This window comes from Sprattus sprattus (genome assembly GCF_963457725.1).
Source record: "Sprattus sprattus genome assembly, chromosome: 13".
NCBI classification, from domain to species: domain Eukaryota; kingdom Metazoa; phylum Chordata; class Actinopteri; order Clupeiformes; family Clupeidae; genus Sprattus; species Sprattus sprattus.
In genome coordinates this window covers 18278964-18306944 of record NC_137911.1, presented here as the reverse complement: position 1 = coordinate 18306944, position 27981 = coordinate 18278964, and the positions used below count along the sequence as shown (strand labels likewise).

At 43.4% G+C, this 27981-nt stretch overlaps 1 protein-coding gene across 1 annotated transcript; it reads left to right on the top strand.

The window, feature by feature from the left end:
- The first annotated feature begins 1457 nt into the window (after positions 1 to 1457).
- syne3 (spectrin repeat containing, nuclear envelope family member 3) lies at positions 1458 to 27500 on the top strand. The gene is made up of 18 exons (XM_080849794.1): positions 1458 to 1504; positions 2669 to 2841; positions 3439 to 3611; positions 4540 to 4849; positions 5484 to 5639; positions 6149 to 6505; positions 9653 to 9789; positions 10647 to 10821; positions 12380 to 12562; positions 17853 to 17996; positions 18367 to 18501; positions 18795 to 18956; positions 19229 to 19401; positions 20606 to 21305; positions 21544 to 21690; positions 22687 to 22851; positions 23420 to 23464; positions 27014 to 27500. Exons 2-18 carry the CDS (start codon positions 2698 to 2700, stop codon positions 27200 to 27202), a joined length of 3495 nt encoding a protein of 1164 aa, XP_080705920.1. The 5' UTR covers positions 1458 to 1504; positions 2669 to 2697; the 3' UTR covers positions 27203 to 27500.
- The last annotated feature ends 481 nt before the right edge of the window (positions 27501 to 27981 follow it).

The window sequence follows — 27981 nt, the reverse complement described above, 5'->3', positions numbered from 1 at the left end:
ACATCTTTTCCTCTGTTCCCCTGGCATGGTTTGGTCTATCTCCAAAATTCATTTTTTTTTTATCCTTACATAACATTTAGAAAATTCAAATAGCCCTCTTTCACCTGCTGAAGCGATCAAATCATTCAATCTTTTGCTCCCTGGGGCTGCTGACACGACATTTTCACCAGATGTGGGTAATAACCCAAGTAATCCATACATACAAAGAAACCAAAACAAATAAGTTCAGAAAAGATATTACGGTAATAATTTGATAATGCACGCCATGTTTGGAGGAGAAATGTCACTGCACATCATCCCAACAGTGAAGTTTGGAGGTGGGAACATCATGGTGTGGGGCTGCTTTTCAGCACACGGTACTGGCAACATCACACAATTGAAGGAAGGATTAATGGAAAAATGTACCGATACATTCTTAATAAAAATCTGCTGCCATCTACCAGGATGATGAAGATGAAACGAGGTTGGACATTTCACCAAGACAATGAACATCCAAAGAAACTCTCGATTGGTTTCAGAGAAAGAAACTAAAGCTGCTGGAATGGCCCAGCCAATCACCTGCCTTGAATACAATTGAACATCTATGGAAAGAACTGAAGAGTTCATCGAAGAGGCCCAGGGAACTTTCAAGATTTGAAGACTGTTTGTGTGGAAGAATGGGCCAAACCCACACCTGAGAAATGCATACGACTAATTTCTCCATACAGGAAGCGTCTTAAAATTGTCATAACCTACTAAGGCTTTTGTACAAAGTATTAAGTAAATATCAGTAACCGTGTTCAATACTTTTCCCCTGTCATTTCACATTATTAGACAAAACTCAATTTCTGAACTATTTTTTTTCGGTTTCTTTGTATGTTTGGATAACCTGGGTTGTAGGCTAACCAACATCTGGTAAAAATGTCATGTCAAAAGCACCTTTGGAAATATATTTACTAAGATAAATGGTGACGTGTTACTTATTTTACCCACTGTAACTATTATAAAGTCACCCCATCCTTATTCACTAGATAGTTCTCAAAACAGAACAATGTATAATCTCACACCCTAGAAGTGTGCAGCCGCCGCATCCACATGCTGTAGTTCCTTACATTTTCACTCAGAATAAGATATTTAACAAACTAGTCTATCGTTGCCAGAAACGTAATCATTAAAGACAACACACTTTTCTTGGAACACAAAATATATTGTACCTTCACTTATTCTTGCTCATGCCCTCACTTTCTGCGGCGAACCTATTACACACAGCTATATGTAGGCTACTTCTAGTTCCATTTGAATGTCACTCAAAAGCGCGCCTTGGATTTGAATCTTGACGTGCGCTGTGACGCAGTTTGCGCAGATTATCAGTTGCTCGGTGGATTTGTTGCTCTCGCCTAGAAAAGCTGGTTAGCCAACTGATTCAAGCGAAGGGCCTGCAAATACTTCCTGCGTTATCATACAAACTTCGTAGCATATTACGTCTCCGCCTATAAGCATATTGACAGCAGATACCCTCGTAATCGTAAGTAAGCAGAAAACCTGTATTTTATGTCGTCATTGTATTACTGTTTGATTCGCTAGAAACGAATTGTGCTGAGCTGTCACTGTTAAGCTGACACTTTCATTCTTAAACGATCAAACTTTAACTGCGTGTGATATTACATGACAGCCTATTCCTCACCACATCGAATGAATGGCAATGACAACGCGGAACCATGTGTTTGTATTCGTTTGTTGGACGATTCGCAGTACTCCTGTCACTAGGTTAATCAATGGGATTCTCCCGTCCCAAAGTAGGAAGCGCACATGTAGTTCACCTGAGGTCGATAATGATACTCAATAGCGATATCCTACTTTTGCAGTGTTGAATGAAATGTGGGAGACGTGGAAATTGTAGTCTCTGTACGAGCTGGCTATATTTGGGCATTTCTGCGTCTTTTTTCGAGGCAGATGGCAGGGAGGGGCGTTCCTTACAACTCACCAAAAACAGTTGGATGAAATGTAAACATTAAGTTAACATCTTAATCATTATCCATTCTGTTTACTCATTAATCATAATATATACAACAGAATACAGTGTTGCAGTGAGATCAGATTTTGTTCTTAAGAATAATTTAATTTGCTTGTGTGCGCGCAAGAAAAGTAAAAGTGATCTGTATAAGCCTCAGTGTTTACTGCGCAGGGCACTAAAATCCGTGGCGCGGCGCGGTGGTGCGGAAACCATGTGCTGGGAGATATGAGTCACCGAGAAAAGAGGTTCATGCTCACTAGAATATCTAGGCGACCAAATCCCTTCTGACTAGATGGAGTTCATCAGTAAAATGTTGCTGTATGATATTCATACGACTAGTAATCGTAGTGATTGTGGCTGTACAGTGATTAGATATTCAAGTTGATAGGGATACTGAATCTTTTGCAGACATACACACAAACAAACAAACAAACACACACTCACTAACACACACACACAATCCACCCCTGATAAGATATTCAATTGATGCCCGAAAGTGCCTTTGCATTGAGTGAGATTCTCAATCTTGTTTGCATACACACATACACACATACACACACACAAACAAAAAACACACACACACACACAGAGAGAGAGAGAGAAACACACACACACACACACACACACACACAGAAATACACACAACAGGCTACCCTTAATGCTGCTTCCCTTCAGGCAGGGTTGGTTCTGTGCCTGCTTTCCTCATGACTCAGCAAGAGCAGCATGAGTTTGGGGAGAGTGTGGAGGGTGCCGTGGCCTGGATGCAGGCCGTGCAGGAGCGCCTGCGGGTCAACGACAACACCCAGGGGCCCAGAGCGGCGCTGGAGGCCCGGCTCAGGGAGACCGAGGTGAGATCTGACATGAGTCACAGCCCTCAACTTTGACCCCCAAAAACTCATTAAGGGGCCACCCTCTGACCCTAAGCACCTTTCCGTGACACTTCATAGTCAAATGCCTGAGTGAACTGACGAGGGTAAACGTGTTAGAGAGGCACATGGCGCAAAACCAATTTTGCCTTGGCATGTTTACACAGCTGTATGTTTGTAAGACGTCATCAGCCGGTATAGACTAATATAGAAAAAAATATGATGGTGCAAAGCAGAAAATTTTTACTTACCAGTAGGGATGGGTATCATTATGCTTTATTCATACTACTATTATTATTGTTATTACTAAATAATTGCTATATATATATACAATTCAGAACAAGATTAGAATTGAATATTTTAAATATAACAAAATGTTGTTTCTAGAGCAGCAACACTAATGTCTCGAATGACACTAAGTCACTATATGAACTCAATAATATATCACTTGAAACAAATCTAAAACGGCAATAAAATAAATCATATTCCTGACATCAAAATACTGAGTGAAGTTTAGAAAGAATGAAGACATCAGTCACTATCAGTCATTCATCCTCCTTTCATTTATGTGGTTTAAAGCGGATCCATGAGTCAGAGCTTGATGGCCGCCTGAAGATGGACCGGGCTCTGGTGGCTGCAGAGGTTCTGCTGCAGAACGGAGACGGAGAGACGAAGCACCAGACCCATGCCAAACTCAGAGACCTCAAGGCACTCTGGGAAGAGACCACAACCTACATTATCCACTGTCACAGGTACAGCACGGGGTTTGTCTGAAATGGCTTCAAAATCTGCAATGGCCAGGAGAGAGATTCTGCTTAATATTTTGCCGCACTGTATCTATCAGGGAAGTGTGTGTGTTTTGAATGTCTCTTTGTTAGCTACACATGTTATTATCCCTCACAGTCGGATATAGGGCACTGATATGTCTATACAAAAAACATAAATCTGCATTAATGTTCTGATAGGAATATTTATCTGTCTTGTTTCCCTCAAGGCAAATAATCTGGCCTCATGTATAAAAGTATTTTAAATATTTGCACCACAGTTACGGTTCATGCTCACTGCATTTGAAAGAAATTGAGTGGGAGTTATTAAATCATTAATGACATAAGCAAACATTACCCAATTCTGTAGCCAGTGTTAATAAACGCAGTATAACTCCGGGAAGCTTTCTTTTTAGTAGCCTGTGCAAACACTGGCAGAGATAACATTGAAAATATGGATGATGGGACTACTGGTCTAATTGTGTGAGGCAAATGCAAGCTATTAATGAGCCACGGGTTGGGATTTACTGTATAATAATACAAACCCTGATGCCAAGCACACCAGATGCAGATGTACAACCAAAGACAAATCTATAGCAGAACTGGTGATTAATACATAGCCAAAGACAAATCTATAGCAGAACTGGTGATTAATACATAGCCAAAGACAAATCTATAGCAGAACTGGTGATTAAGACATAGCCAAAGACAAATCTATAGCAGAACTGGTGATTAAGACATAGCCAAAGACAAATCTATTGCAGAACTGGTGATTTAGACACAGCCAAAGATACATATATAGCAGAACTGCTGATCTAGACACAGCCAAAGACAGATCTTTAGCAGAACTGGTGATTTAGACACAGCCAAAGATAAATCTTTAGCAGAACTGTTGATTAAATCAATCTCACTCTAGCCGTATAGAGTGGGTGTGGCTGCACTGGAGTGAGTACCTGAAGGCCCACGAGGACTTCCAGGCGTGGCTGGCCAAGCTGGATCGTTCCCTGGAGGCGGCTCCGGAACTGCAGCCTGGCGTGCGGGAGAAGCTTTGGCAGGTGGACCATACGCAGGTGACCCTGTGCGACGTCCAGGCCCAGGCCCTGCTGTTGGAGAGGCTGCTGGACGAGGCCGCCGCGCTGCACAACCGCACCGAGGACCCCAGCGTGGACCCGGAGAAGCAGGACGCCCTGCAGGATGCATACAACGACGTACAGGACAAGGCTGAGGTGAGCAGACCAGCTGTCTCCTCTATCACGCTAAAGCTGAACGTTCTGGAATCAGAATTCTAATAGCAGCAGGGGTGTATCAATATTGTATGAGTGTGTAGGGGGACGGAAAAGCAACATGTCAACCTTCTCTTCTTTGTTGCCTCTTGTTAAAACTACTGGAAAATCCCTACAAAAGGACTTTGTTAGACTTCCTCAAAGGATTTCATTGAATGCTGCGCGGCCTTCTTTTAACTGTGTTATGACTGTCAATGCTGTCTCCATTCTCAGAGGTCTGGTTTAAAGGCTTTTTTTATAAGATGCATCATTTAGACTGCAGCTACTATATGAGGTTAGGGTGTTACTCTGTGCATCTTTCACTGGTGGGAATGTGTGTGTAAGACAGGATGTGGTGTGTGTAATACATTACTGTGGTTTCACTCACTACAAGGGCTGCTTTAGACACATACAACAGTTCTTGAATGGACAGTATTTCTGTGTGTGTGTGTGTGTGTGTGTGTGTGTGTGTGTGTGTGTGTGTGTGTGTGTGTGTGTGTGTGTGTGTGTGTGTGTGTGTGTGTGTTGGGCGTTAACTGTGTAAAAGTTGTGTATTTTCATTATATGTAAATTGTTTATTGTATCTGTGATGTTGTAGGAGAAGCTACTGTTGGTTCAGAGAATAGCCGAGGAGCACCAGCTGTACCAGGACTACGTCAATAAGTTTCAAACATGGCTGCTCTCCAAGGCAGAGGAGGTCAGCTTCTTCAACGAGCAGACAGACAACACCGATAACAAGCTGCAGTTACTGCAGGTAAGGTGAACACTCCTACCAATATGATGTGTTTGTGTTTGTGTGTGTTTGTTTTATGTGTGTGTATTGGTTTGGAACGTAAGAACATGAATAGCATAATATAAATAATAATTTAAACAATAATACCATTGAACAGTGCACAGCTATTACAGGTGGCCAGGTGGTTGGTGGCAGGAATATATGAAGTGAAAATCAAAATGAAACACCGCACACTGCAGTGTCTTACTGACTTTTTTATTTACAGTGAAGCTCTAAATATCAATAGCACTGTTATGAGTATAAAGTCATGTGTTGATCAATCAGAATATCACACAACAAAAGGGATCTCATAATATCAACATCATCAGCATGTTTTTCTGTGCTCTGTGCAACCCTGCTGATCCACCAAGCTAGAGGAGTGTTGTTCGTTCGCCATCTGCTGCATTGTTTACTTCTATGTCAGTTACAGCCCAACCTGGCTTGCCCTGCTTCTCAGGCTGTTCCTAAGTCTTCTTCTACTTCCCTTCCAGAAGCTCGAGACGAGTGTAGCCAACGAGGAGCAGACTCTGCGCCACATTAAGGGGCTGGCGGAGGCCGTGAGGGCCAACACCTCCCCGCTGGGGGCCGAGGAGCTGACGCAGGAGATGGAGGAGCTGTGGGCCGCTTGGGAGAGGCTCCGGGTAGGCCTACAGGAGGCCCGCGGCAGACTGCAGAACTCTCTGGATTCCCAGGGCCAGTACCAGGCCAAGTGTGAGCAGCTGTGGACAGGCATCGGGGACCTGAGGGCGCTGGTGCAGAGGCTGGCGAGAGAGCTGGAGGGCAAAGATGGAGACAGGGGTGGAGATCGCACAGAGGAGCAGCTGGTGGCACAGTGGAGGAGGTGCACGGTTGGTGTCTCACTGATTGTGTCTAACTGCTAGGGTCTCACTGCTGGTGTCTAAATGCTAAGGTCTCACTGATGGTGTCTCATTCTTATTTTCATTGAACAGTGTCTCACCATTAGTTTCTTAATTCTAATCTTATTATTAGGGTCTCACTGCTTCTGTTTAGCTTTAAGTGTCTCATGGTCAGTGTCTCACTGCTGGTGTCTTAATGCTTGTACCTCATGGTCATATGGTAGTATCCAACCATTAGTGACCTACTCTATGTCTCATCATTAGAATAGAATAGAATAGAAAAGCCTTTATTGTCTTTGTATTTGCATACAACGAAATTTGGAGTGCTTCTCCTGTTGGTGCGACGATGGACAACATATAACACAACAACAACATATAACACAACAATATTACATATCAAAAAATGGTAGGAATAGCATACAAATATATATAAATATTAAGATTACAACAAAGCGCTGTGGAATAGATTAAAGTACTTATATATATATATATATATATATATACTTACATACAATATATACAACAACAGCACACAGCATAACAGAATATATATATACTTATATACAATATATACAACAACAGTACACAGAATAATAAATACAGAAATACAGAGATGGTATGTGTGCATATCTGTATTTAGTGTACTCTCAGGAATTGTAGTCGCTGCTGTGCTGCTGTGCTTTTTTTTGTTTGTGAGGTAGTCCTTTATCCAGTTGCAGATGGAGGGGGAGAGGCCTAGTGCAGTTAATTTGCTGACTAGTATGTCAGGGATGATAGTATTAAAAGCTGAGCTGTGGTCAATGAAGAGCATTCTTATATAGGTTCCACAGAGTTCCAGGTGGCTCAGTGCGGTATGGAGGGCTACGTCTATGGCATCTTCCGTGGACCTGTTTGCTCTTTAAGCAAACTGATGCGGGTCGAATGTGAGGGGAAGGGTTAATTTGATGTGGCGTGAAACTAGTTTCTCAAAGCACTTCATTATTAGGGTCTCATTGCTAGTGTCACTCTGTTGGTGTCTTACTCATGGTCTCACAGTTAATGTCTCTTTGTCTCAGTGTTTCAGTGCTTGATAATGTGTCAAGGCTTGTCTCACAAATGTGAGGTTGTGCCTTGCTGTTAGTGGTTCATGACTTGGGTGTCACGGTACCTCACAGATAGCCTCATTGTCATATGAGTACCATTGCTGTTAGCTTGCAGAGTTGGCTCCTTTCCGCAGAATGTTCCTTGAGTCATTCAGTAAACAGACTTAAAGAGATGTAGAATTTACATATGCTGTATAAAATCAATGTCGGACTGTTTACACAGATTACACAGCAAAGAGCTTGTGTGATTTCAAGTAGAGCTGTGTTTTTCCTTCAAGTCAAACAAAAAAAAAGTTGAGGAGTGGAGACCAGTCTAAACCAACGGAATAATTCATGACGCATGACATTTTAACTTCAAGCCAGACCTGTAATTCTGCAGATAAGGGCAAAAAAAAGCTTAACTTCATGAAAGGGAATGGTAATAAGGCAGCTGGCCCAGGATAATTAGATGAGGGACGGCGAGTTAGTTACCTTTCCAAGGAGGTCATGTTTTCAGTTCAGTTCAGTTTGTTTGTCTGTCTGTTTGTTTGTTTGTCATCAGGAATACGCAAAGAAAACTACCAGGCGGAGTTTTCATTTAACTTACTGGAGGGGTGTGGGATAAAAAATATATGTTTCACATTTAATTAAGTAGGTTAGTATAGGATTCCATAGTATAACATAAATTGAATTGGTAACTTAGTGTGGCCATGTATTCTGTCTGACCTGTTGGGTAAGGTTTGATGAGCTAAGAGAGTTACTCAATGCTTGGGGTAAGGGGATCCTAGGTAAATATTCTAATCTATAGTGGAGGACGAGGTGGCCACAGTGTAAGAGTACGAGGGAGGGGTTTTAGGTATAAGAGCTCAGTTTGCCCAGAGACTGATGGGCATTGTTGTGGGACATTTCATGAACATGGATTGCTTGTAACAATGCTCCCGATATCGTTAATAAATCTGCAGTACCACTCCAGTTGTCTGTAAGTAATTTTGACCACAGGGGTGTAGCATGGGCCAAGGAAAAACCCATTACATTTGGAGTGGATCTGAATCACAGGGCGAATCCATGCATTTGTGTTTGTTTTCCACTTTCACTAACATTGGCGAGATAGGACATTTGCCTTTACTTTTATTTTACCACAAAGTCCCATTTTGATGGGAAATCTCTTTAACAAGAGATAGCAGCTGTACACATTTGCAACATATTCAAAATAAAACATATACAACATTAATACGACAAACATAACATACAAAAATCCGTTTGTGTATTAAAACATTTATTTAAACTTAATGGCCTCTCAAGAAAAACAGCTTGATGTCTCATTCACCACATTCTTTATAATTCCCTTAAATTTATCAGTGGATATGAATGTATCTATCTGTTGCTGGTAATTACCCAAGCTGAAGTTACAGAAGGTTACAGACGTAAGCTGGATGTTTACCCAGTATCATTTTATACAAATGACAATGCAGACAATGTATCTTGATGTCTAGACCTTCAGACTTTTTGTGATCTGTGTTTTTCAGAGCTTTAAAATCCAGATTCGGATCAGTTGCAGTAGTAGGTATAACATGGGACAGATGTATTTACATTTACTAGTAAGCTGTCAAATACAGACCTAGCACGTATAAAATGTGAATTAAACTGAATAACTATGGCAGCCAGTTTGAGTAAGACCACAGTGAAGGACCATTTTCTTAGGATGATCCAGGGGAAAAAAATAATTTTAATGGCCAACCTTTGAACTTTGCGTTTTGGGTGACACTCACAAGATAATCATCCGCAGAGATATTTTAACTTTTTACAAAAAGACAAATTCAGTTAACCAATTAACCGTTTGATGTAGATCACACTTTCTGATATAATCCACCTAAAACAACTACTGACTGTAATTATGGCTGACCTCATGACATAAGGATAGTTTTGGACGTCGTTCAAAAGTTAACATTATTATTAAAAAGACAACAAAACAATATTCTTTGATCTGATGGCTGACTCTCAAAGTAATTTACTTCAGGAGCTTTTTTCTTGGCAGAGGAGTGTTTCTCATCCTGAGATGCTCCTTCCTCCTCCTTAGGGCGTGAGGAACACACTGATAGACGAGGAGCCCCGCGCAGAGAAGCTGAAGGAGCAACTCAAGGAACTCTTCCACTTCTCTCAAGACTGCAAGCCGCTGTCTGATGAGCTCCTGGCAGCTGTGAAAGAATATCAGAGGTGAGGCTGCCAGTGCTAATCTTCTCCACAAAGTTAAACCCATATGTATTCAAATGGTCTCCTACCTTAATCATAGAAGTCATCGGGACCCCATCAGGATGGAGGCGGCTTCATGAATTATTCTTACTTGATTATTTTTTTTACTCTTTACTTTACTGCTCTTTTTTTACTCTCTACTCTGTATTTCTTCGTCAATGGTAGATTTAAAAAATATTATTAAAAATAAAGAGAAGATTGGAATATTTTCTTCTTCTTTCTCTCCCATTTCTTTGCAGTTTTTTTTTTAATCATTTATTTAGCCAAGGCATGAAGGTTGAAAAGTCAGTTTCTCATTTACACCTCCAGGTCATTTACTTTATAATTCCTCAGTGGTGTATACTTCTACCAGGTTGTATAATTGAACAGCCTTCAGCTTCCAGAAAATCACAGGCCTTAGAACAGAGGGCTAGATTCAATGTCAGACGCAAGGACTCCACCCTATAGTGAAATGTAAACTAATAAATGTTCAAATATATCATATTAAAAATATCTAGTTAGGCCAAATAAACAATATTAAAAAATATTCAGTAGTGACAAATATACAATGTTGAGCATATTTAGTTATGACATATACGAAATTAAAGATATTCATTTGTGACGAATTTACAATATTTCTACACTGGTAGGCTGTACAGTGTGTGCATTCACTCCATTTTAAATTAAGTGTGCTGTCAGTTCTGTCTGTCTCTCTCTCTCTCTCTCTCTTTCTCTCGCTCTCGCTCTCGCTCTCTGTCTCTCCATTGAAAAGAACATGATAATGTAGTTTGTTGTTACTCGTTACAAAAGCATGGTTTGTGTATGCCTGTTTTCTATTGCAGTTTGAAAGGCCGGGCGTTCCGTCTGTCCTCTGAGAGCGAGACAGGCCTGCGGCAGGTTCTCCAGGACCCTCTGCATGGTTTCAGCCAGTGGAGCCAGATGGTGTCCCAGGTCCTGGAGGCTTCTGCCGAGGTGTCAGAGTTCTCCCACATCGCCCTGTTGGTGCAGAACATTGAGGTAAAGCACCCAGCTTTCGCTCAACACAGCCATGTGCAACCTGTGCTAAGAGAACCACAGCTCTGCACTAGAATTAAGTCGGTGCTGGGGATACCACAGTCAATCAATCAATCAATCAATTTGTTTATTTGTTCAAGAGAGACAGTGTACATTCATGAACATTAAAATGTAAATGCACCCAAGTATAGCCAAAAGGCTAATTTCCATTGGTAGTCCCCCTGCGAGAGTGAAAAAGGCTATACAACCTAAAAAAGAGGCATTATCGTATATATCAAACATAACATTGACAATAAATCAAAAAACAAATAAAATAAGATAAAATAAAATACAATTAAATACAATCCCAATATACAAGTTCCACAGCTTACCCACTAATGATCACAGTCCTGCACTAGATTAAGGCTTTGCTTGGGGAACCACAGTCTTGCACTAGAATTACACCTGTGCTGGGAGAACCACAGCCCCGCACTAAAATTACACCTGTAGCCTTAGAAATGGGGGTGCAATTTCTGCAGCCTTGCGGTTAATACTCAAGTATGATCTATAAATGGGAATACATTTAGTTTTTTCTGGAAGTTATTTAGCACAGCAACTCTGCCAGGTAGGGTCTTCCTCCCTCTTTCACATACGAATCCCATTAAAGTTACGGGTAACGACAACATGGGATGGAACAAATGTTCATTCACTCAGTCTTCCATAATTTAACCGGATGCTACAAAGCTCGAACCTCTGCGAGGGGTCTGTAAATCATTTGAAATATCCTTGCTATCTCTAGCTTAAGGAACCATCTTAACAGTTGGTATTTGCTAGCGCGTGATATTAACCCATTTTAATATGAAGTGAATAGGTGACCTTGTGTTAATATGAGGCTGCACACGCACCCTGAGGGTTTCTACTGTCTCCTATTATAATTATGAGGAGACTGTAACATCAGCTAGATAACTAGCCATCATGCAACTGGCCTGGAATCTGCCAGTCTGGTGTTTCCTTTTTATTCTGTGAATGTAGCTCCCTGTCTGGGTGCCTGTGACAACCGTCATTACATTTTCTATTGAGCTTTTTAAAAATGTCTTTCTTTTTTTCTGCCTCTCTATGGTCCCCACCTCTTTTGTTGTCTACCGTCTCTCCTCTCTCTCTCTCTCTCTCTCTCTCTCTCTCTCTCTCTCTCTCTCTCTCTCTCTCTCTCTCTCTCTCTGTGTGTGTGTGTGTGTGTGTCTGTCTGTCCATCTGTCCCTGTTCTCCCTGTTCCACCTAATAAAGCTCAGAACAGCACAGAAATAAATTGCAGAAGGTTCTGCTTTTTCTGCATAGAAAAAAGAGGTTCAAAGAAATGTTCTGCTGAAGGCAAGGTGTTACAGGTGTCCCTATTTGGTGCATAAAGCTAATTTAAAACTGTTGCATTTTATATGTTCATTATACATTTCACATTTTTAATATATGTATCTATGAATGTATTTTGTATGTATGTATTTTGGTGTACTTGGTGTATATCTGTGTAACTCTCTTCTCTCTGCCTCTGTCTCCCTGTTTCTTTCCTCTTTCTCCTCCTCCTCTTCAGAAACTGTTGAGGCAGAGCCTACTGCTTCAGGAGCGTCTGAGCCAGCTGCAGGTGAAGAGGGACCTGCTGGGCTCCGTGTTTGGCCCCGAGAAGGCCGAGGGGCTCCTGTCGGAGCTCAGCGCCAACGTGAGGCGCCGTGAGCTGCTGCACAGCCAGCTGATGCAGAGGAAGAGTCGCCTCCAGGTATCTCCCCGCGCTCACACGGCTCAGAACGGCCCGTAAGTGGGCTCAATACAGCTTAATCACTCCAGCCCTGCAGCAGACCCTAGCATAATCACTGGCCTGGCATGTTGGGTGGAATGGAGCGAAAAGTTGCTGAAGTAACAAAGTGAAACCCAGTAGAGTTTTGCAATAGAAACTCATTTAATGCAACTTTCTATAACAGGGGTTTTCAACTGGTTTTGTCCCAGGGACCACCATTCTGCCTTGAAAGTAATCCGCGGCCCACTGATGTGCCTGTGCGCGTGCTTGTGTGCGTTCGTTCGTGCGTGTGCGGGGAGAGGGGAGACCTGTCAGTGTAATATCTGGGCATGGTGAAGTCCACACAGCCTGTCTATTCGTGGCGAAATGGTAGACAGCGACAGTCTCATATCTTTCTCTAGCCCTGTACTTATTCTTCAAGTACGCAAAAAAAAAATGCTCTCACACAGGTAGTTTGAAAGTTAGCAAATACACCTCTTTGCATTTGCAGCAAGCTCTGGAAATTCGGTCTGGCAACTTATCCAGAACTTAAGTCATATGAAAATCACGCAACATCTGTTGCATGTACTCAATAAGCTTGGCATTCAAGAAAACGTAATGCGTCTCCATATGCCGTAATAGTTTCGACGGCTTCATAGCTTCAGTTGACAGTAATGTTGAACACACGAAACACAGTGGTACCTCCTCTCCTGCTCTGGCTATCATCAATGTAAATCCATATTTGATGTATTCCTCATTGTTTTTTCTTTTTCTTTGTTGACTTTGTTTCCCTGTATCCTGTGAAGGTGTACCTTTGTCGTGTCAGCCTGTCTCTCTCCTCACTAAACACCGATCCATTGGGTGCTTCTGACCAGCTAACTCCACTGTAGAACGAAATGTTAGCTAAGGAGTAAGGACAGTAGATAACTTCAGTCGTTCACCAAAAGTTTTACTCTTTCGACTAAACTTCAAAAGTACTCTTAGGCTATGCTTAACTGCAGATGCTTGTCAACTTCGCACGCGAGACTGTACGTTATGAATTATCCGGTATGGGGTGACGTTACGAACGCAATGCATTAACATCAGCAAAGCACAGGCTACCATAGACTGGATAGGTGCAAGGCTACATTCTGTCAGCGTGAATCACCTTTATATTATTTTAGACATATTTTTCTTATTTCAGACATTTTCAATTTTCAAGAGTAATCTGGAAATGTGATGAAATATCAAAGCAAATATATATACATATATATATTTAATATAAATCGCGGACCCCCTGCAATACCGCCGTGGACCCCCGGTTGAAAACCCCTGTTCTATAACACTGTCCCTGTTAGAGTGTAGCTATGTTGTTGATGAGTGTAAATCGATTGACAGAGAAGGATTCGATGGATGTATCATGTGCCATGAGTTGAGTGCAGCACAGTAGACTTCTACTGTTGCTTGTTAGGCACTGATTTAGAATGCCAGATATAATGCAAAAGCAACAGAGACAGGCTCACTGGAGATTAGTATACCTTATTCAGTGCAACTTCCCAGTCTTTGCTACAGTGTAACTACTTTATGAACTGCAGTGTGAATTATTCAATAGCAAACAAGATAAGGATTAGATGCAACGGGAGACTTCAGGCGAACCACTTTATCCTGCTGCAGTACACAGTATTCTGCATTAGTCTCTATCCCTTGATCCATAGCATGTCAGATTGTATGTAGCAAAATGCAGTACACCTTCATTCAAGTCAGCTGTTGGCTACATTTTGTATTACTCAGCCTCTGTTGCTTATAGTTTAAACTGAAGAGTGGAAGGACAGGTTGTCAGTTAAAGTTACACTTGTTTAATTACAGTGCTACCCAGTAGGCAGTCACCCATTTTTAGGCAGGGCCACAAGAGCAGCTGTTCAGTGTGACAAACTCAAGACAAACAATGGTAGAACGGTAAAATGATAGATTGATAGATAGATCAATAGATAGATAGATAGACATAATAATCTGATCTAACACATAACAGAAGCAATTCAGTCAGCACAATAGTGATAGAAGTTTAATTCAGCGCAACGTTACATTGGATTTGTGCCCTCTTTTATGTCTCGTGGTATGTTCCAGAAATAGTAGCCCTAATTACTGGTGTCCTGGAAGGTGTCCTAGAAACCATGCTGCAGGTGAAGTCTGCTCAGACACTTGGTGACAGGGCCATTCTTACATCAGTGACACTGAGTTTATGCCCAAAGGAGGGCGTAAGGTAATAACACTTGATGGGTGTACTAAATGGTGTAACCTTTAGATCATCAGCTCATAACAGTCAGTTATTATCTGCTAACCATTGTCTGTCAGACTTAGCATAATGTGCCGCTGTGAGAATACTGAGACACACCCCTCCGCACATTTGCATTGTTCCACACTCTGGTATTTTTTGTACAGGAATGCAGGTGAACTAAAAATCCCCTTGTGAGTCATGGATTGAGTAGTCTAGACATACCCTTATCTATATCTAAATGTAAACACATCTGTACCCTCCAATGTCCACGTGTGAGATTAGTGCCACTGTAGGATTAAGTCAGGGTGTAAGATAAGCCTCCAAAAGGGCAGTTCAACCTCCGTTTGTTGTTGCTTGTCAAAGGAGAGATGGAGTATTCAATTTAGGTTAGTGAAAGACGACGGCAAGCTGCAACACCAGTCAAAGGACTCATTACTCATAAAAGCACTTCAGCCCCAGCAGAGTAGGAGGGAAATCACTGGGAAGTCTTGAGGGTAATTGTGTTGCAACTGAGAGGCACTTTTGACCAGAATCTGCTCCTCTGTTTCATTACGACTGGATGGTGGCTGAAGATGGCACATAATCCTTAATAACACATTTTCTTGTATATTTATGCATACATCTGTGATCTTTGTAAGTTTCTATGCCTCTGTGTATACTTGTGTGGGTGTGTGTTCTATGCCTAGGGGATCTCTTTTCTTCCAAGGTTAACATGTGCTCCAGAATATATATGTATGTGTTAAAAAGTATCGTCTTGAATTATTCTGTAAGGGTTAAAAATGTTTTCTCAGTCAAAGTGAAGGTTCAAGTTTGCTGTAATTTTCAGTCTCAAACCTGCTTCTCCAGTTTCACAGTTTCTCGCCTCTCAGGCAGTGTGGACACATGTGTCCAATTTCCGATTTCAGTCCGATTTAAATTGGAGATTGGACACATGTGTCTCCCCAAAACTAGATACATTGTGTCCGACTTGAGTCCGACTGGACTCCGATGTAAACCCCTGGATACACGATTCGATTCTGCTGGGAATTGGACTGGGCACGCATGTGTCTCTCGAATCTAGATTCAAATTGGACAACAACAACTTTTGCACGTGCTTGAGATCGTGCCCACAGACATATACATGCATCATATATGTCTATGATATGATAATCGCTGCTAGACGCTCAGTTCATGTGCTCCCTATCATTCACGTTGAAATACTGAAACCGAAAGTGAAACTTAGAAACTGCAACGCAACTGTTTGGGACAGAACTCGCTAATTCAGTGAACAAATATTTTCATATTACTTTTCCACCAGTTGTTAGTCATGTAATCCATTCATATCGATGTGAATCAATCAATACTAAAACAACTTTAACTGTGGTGTGTTTTTGTTTCATTTCACAACGTATTTACTGTATAATCAACGGTAGCAGATGTAAACATTCCGCATTTGATTTGAACTGACGCGGCCAAGAACTAGATGTGTCACTGCCATGTGCTTTGAGATAGAGCAGTTAACCCCCCATGGAGACCCCATGGAGAGAATTGGATGGGATCGGAGTGCTGCCATCATGTGCCCGCACTGAGGGTCTACAAAAGCTTTCTCAGTCTAGCACTGCATGTGTCGATTCCCACCTCCAGACTAGCACAATGGCAGCTCAGTTCAGGCCCCTACTGAGCAGATTATTTAGAGTCACCTGTCGACAACAGCACAATGGCAGGATGAATTTAAGGACTCTATAGTCAACCTGATTCAGAAAGCTGCTTCCCTGGCTTTGATTAACTTTCCTGAGATGTTGTTTAGTCTTAATCTTAAACACTGTTGCTGTTTAGGGGAAGTAATGGCACCTATGGCTGTTCAGAGAGTACTCCTGTGGCTGAACTGGTAAAGTAAGGTCCGAACAACACCAAGGTCATGGGTTTAATACCCAGGGAGCAAACATACTTTTGGAAATGTATATCAGAACTGCACAGTAAGTTGCTTAGAATAGAGGCGTCTGCTAGGTGCCTAAACGAGAGTCTAAAAAGTGACAGTAATACTCTAGGTAACCCCACCTTTTACCCTGGATAGCCTGTGGCGTGCCATAGGACAGTGTGATTGATGTTTAGATAATTGGGTAGTGCATTGTCAGACAATGATAAATGCATGTGAAATCTTTTCAAGGTCTCTCTGTTGTTGTCCCTGGTATTGATCGAGTGTCCTAACCCATCGTGAGTATAGAGGGGGTGGGTCTTGGACGCCAGACTCCACTGTTGAGCCTTCTGGAGGTGTTGTGGGCCTAATTAAATGAATCACTGATGTAGGAAGCTGGCCACTTGACAACCCCAGTGAAATGCTCACAAAGGCGTCTTTGTTGTTGTTGTCAAGGAACAGTATGATGGTCGTAGTGCAGCCTGCTGTGTTGTAATACTTAAAGATGGTATATAAAGATGGTTGTTGGGTAAGACTACTTGCATGTGACCGTGAGAGGCTTGGCCGCTGTGGAAAGTCCCAAACCAATGGTATGAGGAATTTGACATCTTTTCCGGTGTACAACTAAAATAAAAAGAAATTCAGTGCTTTAGACCTCTTTGTCGTTTCATGTTAACCCCTCATGTCAACCACCTGCAATAACTTGCTGGGATAGTTGGCAGGGTACTGATGGCTGTGTACTGTGTACTCAATATGTTTACTCTCTTGGACCTGTTAATGTTTATCTTCTCTGCCTGACAACGCTTCTTTTTTATGTTAACCCCTCATGTCAACCACCTGCAATCACTTGCTGAGATGTTTGGCAGGGTACTGATGGCTGTGTACTGTGTACTCAAGATGTTTACTTTCTTGCTCTTGTTAATGTTGGTATTCTCTGCCTGATAACGCTTCTTTTTACAGATAAGTGCAACAAGTGCAGTGACAGGCATTTTTCTAGAATTACGTGCTCAAAGTCCACATAATTAAAAGTACACATCATTTTTTTAAAATGCCACCCCGAGTTTAGACTAGCAGTTGGAACAAACATTTTGTTATTGTTTCTTTTACATGTTTACGTTTTAAAATAACTCTCTTTTTGTTGACAGGGTTTAATATCACGAACCAAGGACTTTGGTGATGCTTATGAGTCCATTCGTAAGAAGCTGTCCTTCATTAACGACCAGTGTCTGGCTTCAAACAGACTTCAGCCTGACATACTGGCCAAGAAAAGTCAGTGTGACCAACTGAGGGTGAGACTAACTGGACAAACGTATCTATTATTATTATAGACTTAAGTCATAATCGTATGGATGTAACTTGCTGTCAAATGTTTAATACAATTGTTATGGTCTCTTTTCAACTTTCAAAGTCACTTTTAAACACACACATACGGTATTGAGGCTTTTTTCCCCTCAAATCTCAATTGTAAATTGGATTTAAGAGGTCTCAGTGAATTTATTTTGTGGCCTTAACGTACATGAAAAAGTCATGTACCTTTCTCTTAAGGAGTCCCCAAATGAAAGGGGTTAGTGAGGATTACTTGGGACTCACACTGTCAGGCAGTGTCTCCGACAGGTTTTTAATGAGGAAACTTAACCTTGGAGGCGGTTTTACTCGCAGGTCCTCAAGAGGGACTTGGAGGATTGTGAGGCTCACATCACTGCTCTGGAGACACTGGTGTCATCCAGTCCAACCAACAGGGCCAAGTTTGAGTGCCTCTACACCGACTGGAACATAGTCTACAAAACTGTCAGGGTAACTCTTCAATTGTGTTCTAAATAGATTCGATTCTTGATCTCCTCATGTCTGTGGTAACTTGCCATTACAATTTAATTGACAGATTGGAACATAACTGTTGGATTTATGTGAATTTACATGAATTTGGGTGAATTAGAATACGTGTGTGTGTGTGTGTGTGTGTGTGTGTGTGTGTGTGTGTGTGTGTGTGTGTGTGTGTGTGTGTGTGTGTGTGTGTGTGTGTGTGTGTGTGTGTGTGTGTGTGTGTGTGTGTGTGTGTGTGTGTGTGTGTGTGTGTGTGTGTTCTCCAGGTGAGGGTAAGTGAGTGTGAGGAGAACATTGGGGAGCATGAGGTCTTCCACGAGAGCTTGCTGAACGTGGAGAAGTGGCTGATGATCATGAGGCAGAAGCTGGAGTCGTACCGCAGCTCTGGCGGGGAGTGGATTGTGGAGAACAGGCAGCACGAAGCAGAGGTACATCTCCACCCTCTCCTCCTCCTTCTCCTTGTTATTAAAACACAAAGAATTCCCACCAAGCTGACCTACATGGCTTGTCACAACAAAGGCAATTGTTGTTTTCAACTCGATTCACTTCATTCCTTTTTCAGCTTGTCTACTGTATATAAATAACACTTTTATACATTGGCATTGACAGCTTGTCAACACTGTTACTCTGTGTGTATATTCAACTGAGTTGAAGTAGTCAAGTTCAATATTGTATTATTAACACTCTGTGTGGCCTGCAGAGGGCGCTGGGGGAGTTTCCAGAGAAGGAGCAGCAGCTCCGCCAAACTGAATTTCAGGGGCAGAATGTGCTGGCCAAGACCTCTGAGGAGGGAAAAGTTCACATCATCCGTGACCTGAAACGCCTACGAGAGTCCTGGAAGGCCCTTCATTCCCTCAGCCTCAACCTGCTCAGGTCAGCAAGGCTTTTGATAAAAAAGTTCAAATGATGATGGTTTTGAACATGTCTGTCTGTATTGTGGGGTTTGGCCTCAGCATATCAGGGCAATGTTGGGTAGCTAAATATTTTGTTGCCCTAAAATTGTGGGGTAATGGAAAAGTATGGATAAAGTTGATATTGATGACACAGATTTTAGTTACTTAAAGGTACCGTATGTAACAATTGTACCTTAAAATATCAGCTTGAAAAAAATTGTGTCGCTACAATGACTTTTAATAGGGCGATTTCCGCCTCCTTCACTGCCATCGGGGGTCTGTAGTCAAATTACTACGCTATGTAACTTTCTTGGCGATGCCCGCCGCTCGGGCGGAAGTAGTTCGACCTGCTTTCTGGCTAGCTTATAAAAAATTACACGTTCCAATGTCATTACACTTTCTAATGTAAATTCTGAATTTGTAGAATTTTGGTGTTACAATATTGAATTAGATCGCACGTAGGCGACTCCACATTCAAACACTTAGAAAACATTGTAGGCTCAAAACACGATCGGTATTTCTTCTAAACTAAATGTTGTCATTCTTTTGGTTGAATTAGCATTCATCTCCGATATTACAATGAATAAAACTCTGCAGTCATATTTCTGTAAAATCTTTGAATATTCTTACCTCGGTTGACATATTCGCTGTTTTCTGATCACGTCTTCACTGATTCCACTCACCGGTATACAAGTGAATGTGTTTTTACGACACTGGAGTAAACGTTAATACTAGTAAAAACCTTTAGGGGGAGCTCCAAGGGAATCCTGCATATTATGCCTTTAACTAGTCATTTTTTGTCTGTGAGGTAATCTACTTTTTACCAAATTCCGTTTTCTATATCACATTGTTGTGGGAATTTACTAGTAATTAATAAAGCTGCCTTAAAGTTAAAGTTCAACTGAATCACTGAACCAACCTGCATATGGAAAGATGTCTACTGTAGTGAGGATATAGCCACTCCTAATGCTTTAGCCTGCAGAGGCTTGTTCTTATGTGAGCTCCTAAATGATACATGTGGAGAGCTAAAGATTGTTCTCCTGCAGGCTCCTAAATGATCAGGGGTCATCAATTAACATGACAGAGATGTGGGAACTTGCTAGTTACAATAAAGCAGCTTTCGAGTGAAACTCAACCAAGGTACTTTACCTACATGTGGAGAGTTAACAATTGTTCTCCTGCAGGCTCCTGAATGAAACGGGGTCATCAGGGTCAAAGGTCATAGGGCAGTCCGGCGACACAACAGGAGGGGTCCGGGGTCACAGCTCAGGTGGGCAAGATGGATCAGAGGGCGTGGCAGAGCACACCAAAGGTCCACGCCGCTGCCTGTGGGCATACGAGGGCTCGGGAGACGGGGATGGCCTGGAGATGGACGAAGATTTTGGCGAGCTTTCAGACCATGTAGCGCTGGACCCAGGTGCCAGCGGAGTCCAGAGAGGTGGAGTGGCTCAGCCCCAGCTGACACACACCAATGGCAGGAGCCCGAGAGGTGGCCTCAGCCAGAGAGGGATCCTCGGCAGCCAGAGCGCGGAGGAGGTCAACTCTGAGCCCTCGGGAGGGGGAGTGCGGGTGACCCCAGGAGGATCTGCCAAGAAAGAGGGCCTTGTGGTCTGCGGTGACCCCAGGGCCAGCAGGAGGACGGGGCAGTGGGTGGAGAAGCACGCCTCTGCATCCACCTCTACCTCTGGAGTGGAAGACCTGCCTCTGGAGGATGGTTACAGCCCAGGCCTCGACGCGAGTCGGCGCTGCAGCAACCAGCGGAGCGGACTGGAGGGCTCTTCTACGGCCAGCTCCAGGACCAGGGTGACAAGAAGAGACACCACCACCACCACGAACGAAGGCGCCTCCGGTAGAGATTCAGGCGCGCTAGTAACTCTCACAAAGGTACGACTGAGAAGACCCAAGGTGAGGGGAGTGGAGAAAAACATGTGGAGAAAAACATGTGGAGATAGGGTATGTGTGAAGGTAGAGGGGAGTTTGGTGTGGGATGGGGGGGGGGGGGGGGCTGGGGTGGCATGAAGTTTATGTGACTGCTCTCTAATGCTCTTTCATGCCTGCTGTTCTGCCTTGACTGCCTTTTGCTGAGTGTGACGAGCGTCTCCCTTGGGCTGCTTTAACGCAGGGGGGCCGTGGCCCTACAGGCTCGGGAGAGCGGCAGCGGGAGTTTGACGTCTGGCTTCAGAGGGAGAGTGACAAGCTCTCGGGGATCCTGAGCAGCCACAGAACCATCAGCGCCAAAGAGCTCAAGATCAGAGAGAATACACTTAAGGTGGGCACACGTGTTGTTCCAGCGGGCTCCTTTAAAGCCTTGCCGCTCCTTTCATCCAGATTGAATGCACCGAGAAGGTAACACTGTGAGAAGGTAACAGCGTGTTTAGTTTGCATTAAGTCATTCCTGTATGTAAGAACTTCTATCGATTCGAAAATTCTGACGCTTATGTAGTCTAAAGTGGTGACTGTGGGAGTAAATCATTCTGGGAATATACATGTATGCCTTCGGTTGATTGTTTCATTCTTCTCTGTAACTCCAGCTTGTAATGACTTTCTTATTCCGGCTTTGAGAATTGAAAAAAAAAAAAAAAAACAGGGAGATCAAACCTCGGCAAGTCCAGGCCTCCTGCTAGGCAGTGAGAATGAATACGCGTTGGCAGCTGAGCTATTGGAGCAGCCAGCCTGGCGCTCACATTTACAGCGAACGAAGTTAAAAAGCGACTGCTCGAGTTCTCCGCCGAGAACTCCGATGTGATAAAAGAGTTACTGGGCTGCCTTTCATGTGTGTTGTAGATGAAGGAGCGTAGTGAAAGATTGAGATACAAACAAACACATACGCACGCACGCACACAACCACACACACACATATTCACATACACACACACACATTCAGGAGTCATGCCAACAAACATTTGTTTTTCTAAACTGTAACCTATTTTCCCCACCCAAAACTTCTCGTCTTACGTTATGTGTTAATTCAGGCTTGGGCTGAGTAGCTCTGAGACGACTCTGAGTGTGTCTCTGTTTATGGTTTTTGTGGTTCTGTATGTCATGTTATGTTAAAATAAACATCACGCCAAAACACAGCTGAAAAAAACTACCTGCCATTGTAGGTATAACTTGTAGGTGTAAAACAAAGCTTTTGAATAGACTATGAATGGAAGGTATCTGACCTACTCTTATCCATATAAAGACATGTCCTTACTTACTTCTTTTGTCTCACGTCGCTACCACTCAGCTTTTTTTGTTTTGTTGTGGTTTTTTCTCCCATCAGGCCTTGCGGGCTCGCGTGTCCTGGGGCCAGGGTCAGTTCCAGCAGCTGCTGGACTCTCGATCGGAGGTGGAGGACGTGGAGCTGGAGGAGCTGCGGTACCGCTGGATGCTCCATAAATCCAAACTCAAGGATGTGGGCGACCTGGGGGGCCGACTCCGAGTCGCGGTGAGTCCAGCCATCACCAGCAGGGGGCAGTAGCATACAGCTCAATCAGGGGAATGTAGGCGAGGTGACCGATCCATGCTAAATCAACACCCGATTCAGTCCAAGGTCCGCTCTATTTGTCAGTATCAAAGGGTTGATCATACGCCTCAGCTCTCACTCACACACACACACTGGTTTCATTCTTCACCCATTACATTTTATGAACTGCAAATATAGTATTTAAAATGTGTGCTTGTGAACAGTTTATTGAAATATTTCAGTATTTGTTGCAAGACTAGACCTCACCCCTCAGTTCACCTGCTTACTTTGAACCCACAACCTGCCCCTTTAGCACTGTGTTTATTAGTTTTGCCTGGGGTTGGGATGTTCGCTTTTAAGGTTTATACCCTCCATCACTGGCCAGTGTTATAACGAGGCCAGAGGGAGCATGGTGGGACTATTTATTGTCTTTTCCCTCCATGACTTGGGCACTTCTTGCGGGTGCAGAGATTGTATCGGCCAGTTGTGTTTTGCTTGTCAGAAGTCCTGAGACGGGGTGTGTTGACTAAATAGTTTTCTCGAATTGCAGGATGTCGGTGCTCAGAGGGAGGAGCTGATCCGAACTGGAAAGGAGGTGTGTTCTCTTTACAGAGTTGTGAAATACGACTTTAAGTTCATATTTTCACTTTGTGAGTCTTGATGCAAAACATCAGGACAGTATTCATGTTTTAGTATTGTACAGTACAGTATTACTGTATGAGGCATTGATATGCATTTAAACCACCTGTCACTGGTACCAGTAGTAATCTGGGTGAATCCCCTTTTATGAACAAGCGTGATCATCCTTCCACTGGCTGATCTTTGAAGACAATGTGAACACGGTTGTGGACTGCAGGAGTCCTGCATGTCTTTGAAGAAAATGTAAACACGGTTGTGGACTGCAGGAGTCCTGCATGTCTTTGAAGAAAATGTAAACACAATAGTAGACGCTTAAGTCCTGCTTTGGGAGGTGTCCTTCATGGATGACATCTAAATAAGGCTTAACTTTAAGCACCACTAGTTCTGGCCGCTCAGTTCTCTCCTCCATCAGTGGTGTGTTCTGTCACTCTCTGGAAGAAGAGTGCAGGGGTGTGATGTTCATCAGTGCTGTGTTCCCTCTCTCTCTGAGAGGAGTGCAGAGGTGTCATGTGCGGCCCCCTTAGGCTGCGTGTGGGGATTAGCAAATGCCAGGGTGCGGTCTAAAGTTGCTTCTGCTGGCCCTGCTAGGATTCCTCAGGATCTGCACCTTTTCTCTCTCTCTCTCTCTCTCTCTCTCTCTCTCTCTCTCTCTCTCTCTCTCTCTCTCTCTCTCTCGCTCCCACTCTCTCTCACTGTCTTTTTTCATTCTATCTCTTTCTCTCCCCCTCTCTCTTTTTCTACCTCTTTCTCACTCTCTTTTTCTTTCTCTCTTTCCCACTACTTCCCCCTCTCTTCCTCTCTCTACCACTCTCTCTCTCTCTTTCTGTCTTTCTTTTTCTTATCTCATTCCCCCTCCCCCTGTTTCTCTCTCTCTCTCTCCTCCTCCTCCTCACCACCTGTTCAGAGTTGCACAGACAACATGCTGTCTCTCTGCGTGTGAACCAGCAGGTGCATAGCCCAAGTAGTCTGTGTTCCATTCAGGCCACCTCACGTATGCCAACTGGCCCAGTGGAATGAAGCCAGTTTATCAGGGTATTACAGGTCTGTGTGGGAACACCTGATCAGCGTGTCTCTGTCAGTGCAGCACAAATGTCTCTCTGTCCTCACCTGGGCAGTGCACAGAAGTCTACGTTAACCTTACCTCTGTCAGCACTGCTTAATGTATAAATTAAAATCACCATTGTTTTAAGTCTTAATTACTTCATTCTGAAGCTCATAGTTGTTCATTTTTTTTGTAAAGTAAATTATTGCTTTAACCTCCAGGAAGTAAACCTTGAAAACATTTGTCTGTATATGATCTACCTTTTGCATTAACAGACCTTAAGTAGGTTTGGTAAGTGATGTCTTATTAATATAAACTACCCCAGTCAATAATGATAGTTCAGGAGGCTCCTGACGTGAAGCAGGATGGCTAAATGGATTAGCAGGGTTTATGGTGTGTCTTGTATGGTGTCTCTTGTCATCAGTACACACATTAAGAGCTGTTTATTGCTGTAATTTCCTGGGTGGGGTGTGTTTTGAAGGTCCTCATTTAGAGACTGCTATAAAACAGTCACACACACACACACACACACACACACACACACACACACACACACATAGACACAGACACACACACACACACACACACACACACACACACACACACACACACACACACACACACACACACACACATAGACACACACACACACAGACACACACACACACACACAGACACACACACACAGACACACACACACACACACACACACACAGGCAAACACCTGCGCTCACATGCCTGAGGTGTCTTTCCAGATAGGAACTCATTCTACCATCCAGATCTGGGCCAGATCCACTTCAGAGCCAGTCGCAGACACAGCTATCATTACTATGTCTGTCTGTCTGTTAATCTGTCACCTGTTATTTGGCTGCCATGTAAACAAAAAGGAGTTTACTCAGTAACCTGCTCTTACTCAAGCAGGGCAAAGGATACCCAGCTTAAAACGTTTCAGCCAGACTGATGGAATCCAATTGAAGTTTTATGTGTGTTTGCATTGAGCACAGAATGGCCATTTTGTGCCATTTCAAAATCAAGGCTTCTGTAAACAACACCAAACACATACAGATATTCAGCCCACAGTCCTTTGTACAACCTGCAAGACAGAGGAAGGTTGCTACATTTGGCACTGTTGCATTCAGGTTGAGGTTTGTGGATCTATCAAAACTATCACATGAGCTTTCAGAGTCACCGAGTCATATGACTGCTAGTTTCAGTCAGCGTGAGTGCCTGAAAGAAAGAGAAAGAGGAGGAGGATGAAGAGGAGGTTTGATCTTCATTGTCCTCCTCTTCCTCTTCCTCCTCATCCTCCCACGTGCACTGGCATCGCTGTTTTTCTCCCTGCTGGTGTGTGTGGAGGCGGGAGGTAAACGCTGAGAGCCTCGGTTGAGCTGGCAACCCTGCCGCCCTCTCCGCGAAACACAAAACCAGCGAACGTACGTGGGCGCACACACCCACAAACACACACTCACCCCTGCTGCTCGGAAAGGGATAAAGTTAAACTTTGCGCTTCCACTTGTTTGTTATCGCTCAGATTTGGTGTCTCTGAATCGCATTAGCACTCTGTGTACTTTAGATTTGTCTTGCGTGTGTTTTTGTAGCCCTCTCTGAGTCATGTAATGTGACGCACTTGTGAAGCTAATCTAAGAATTTGTGTGATTTGAATCAGTGAGTTGTGCTATGTATAACACTGTTTTCCAGTAACAGGTTCAACTCCATGCAGGCATCTTTAGATGCGGCTTCTGTGTTCTGAAGAACGATTGTTTGTGGCACACACTGAATCAAAAAGCAAAACTAAACATTTTTGGGTTGGTCAAGCTGCTCTGAAGGAGCATGCTCAAATGCCAAGTCAAGTCAAGCTAAAATGTCAGCTGATAAGTGTCTCCCGCGTTGTTAATGAATCACACATGCTATTAGCTCAAGCCTGTGGACAGAGGGGTTGGATCACACTGATGAGTGTTGGGATGTGAGAGGTGGTTCTGTTGCGGAACAGGATGTGATGTGTGAAGATGATGACTGATGTGTTTGTGTTTGAAAATGACGTCTGTGTGAGTTTTTGTGTGTGTGTGTGTGTGTGTGTGTGTGTGTGTGTGTCTGTGTGTGTCTGTGTGTGTGTGTGTGTGTGTGTGTGTGTGTGTGTGTGTGTGTGTGTGTACTTTAATGCAGCAAAATGTCTTTTTGGCAGACTACTGATGATGACTGCTGCTTGTATAGACTGTTGTGCCTTACTGACAGTGACTCAGCATGTTGACATTTTTGTAGACTGTAGTGTCTATTTGTCGTTAATTGCTGATCATGTAGTGTAAGTTGTTACTTTTCATGTTAGTTTTCATTTGTGTGTGTGCGTATGTTTGTGTGTGTGTGTCTGTGTGTGTGTGTGTGTGTGTCTGTGTGTGTGTGTGTGTGTGTGTGTGAGTGTGTGTGTGTGTGTGTGTGTGTGTGTGTGTGTTTCATTTTCCCTACCAGGAGAGCCGCTGCGGGTTCCTGTACCGTGTGTGTCGCGTGGCTCTACCTCTCCAGCTCTTGCTTCTGTCGCTGCTGCTGCTGGCCTTCCTGTTGCCCATGATGGACGAGGGCACCAGCTGCTCGCTCTCCAACAACTTTGCCCGCTCCTTCAACATCATGCTGCGCTACGACGGCCCCCCACCCACCTAGACCAGCAGCCAAGATACCCCTTCACCACTGTGGGGGAAAAACAACATGGACGACACCGAAACACACTGCTTTGACAGTGAAACACTGTGACGGAACCGCACCCACCTAGACCAACAGCTTACACCATGTCCTTACGTCAAGCGACGTAAGCAAGCGACAAAAGTCCATCGCTAACGAGGCTATCCTACTAAGCAGTGAGCATTAAAGGGCAATATGCAAAATGCGGTTAGGACATGGTGTAAGATACCTTGTGTCCTTCCTGTTGGGAAAAACAAAATGGACGTCACTGTTATTCAAAGATCTCTGAAGTCAGCCTCTTCTTTGTGGTTGAGCTACTCTGTGTAATGTATACCCTGTGTCTAATGGGCCATACCTCAGTAAACGGGTGACTTCAAAATAAACACTTGTTTGATGACCAAAAAAATTCAACTCTAAAATTCAAAGAGATGCAGATCCGTGTGCTGGCAGGTCCCTGGTGGTCCCACTTCCCCTCCTCTCTGCTGGGTGCTGGGCTGTGAGAAGGCCTGGAGCCTGTGTGTGTAACTCTGTGTGTGGGCGAGTTTGGCTCTCTCAGTCCGTTCCACTTGACTCAAGCTGTTCCGCACTCTGCACCCACCAGGCCAAGCCAACTTGGTCCTTTCATCCTGCAGAAAGAGATGCTTCACTAGTGGCCCTGTGTAAAAAATAAGTAGATGCCTGTTTTATTCAACTGAAGATACAAATTGTCAGACAACATTCTTGGTGTGGAATGGATCAAGCCCAGATCTATAACCTCAGTC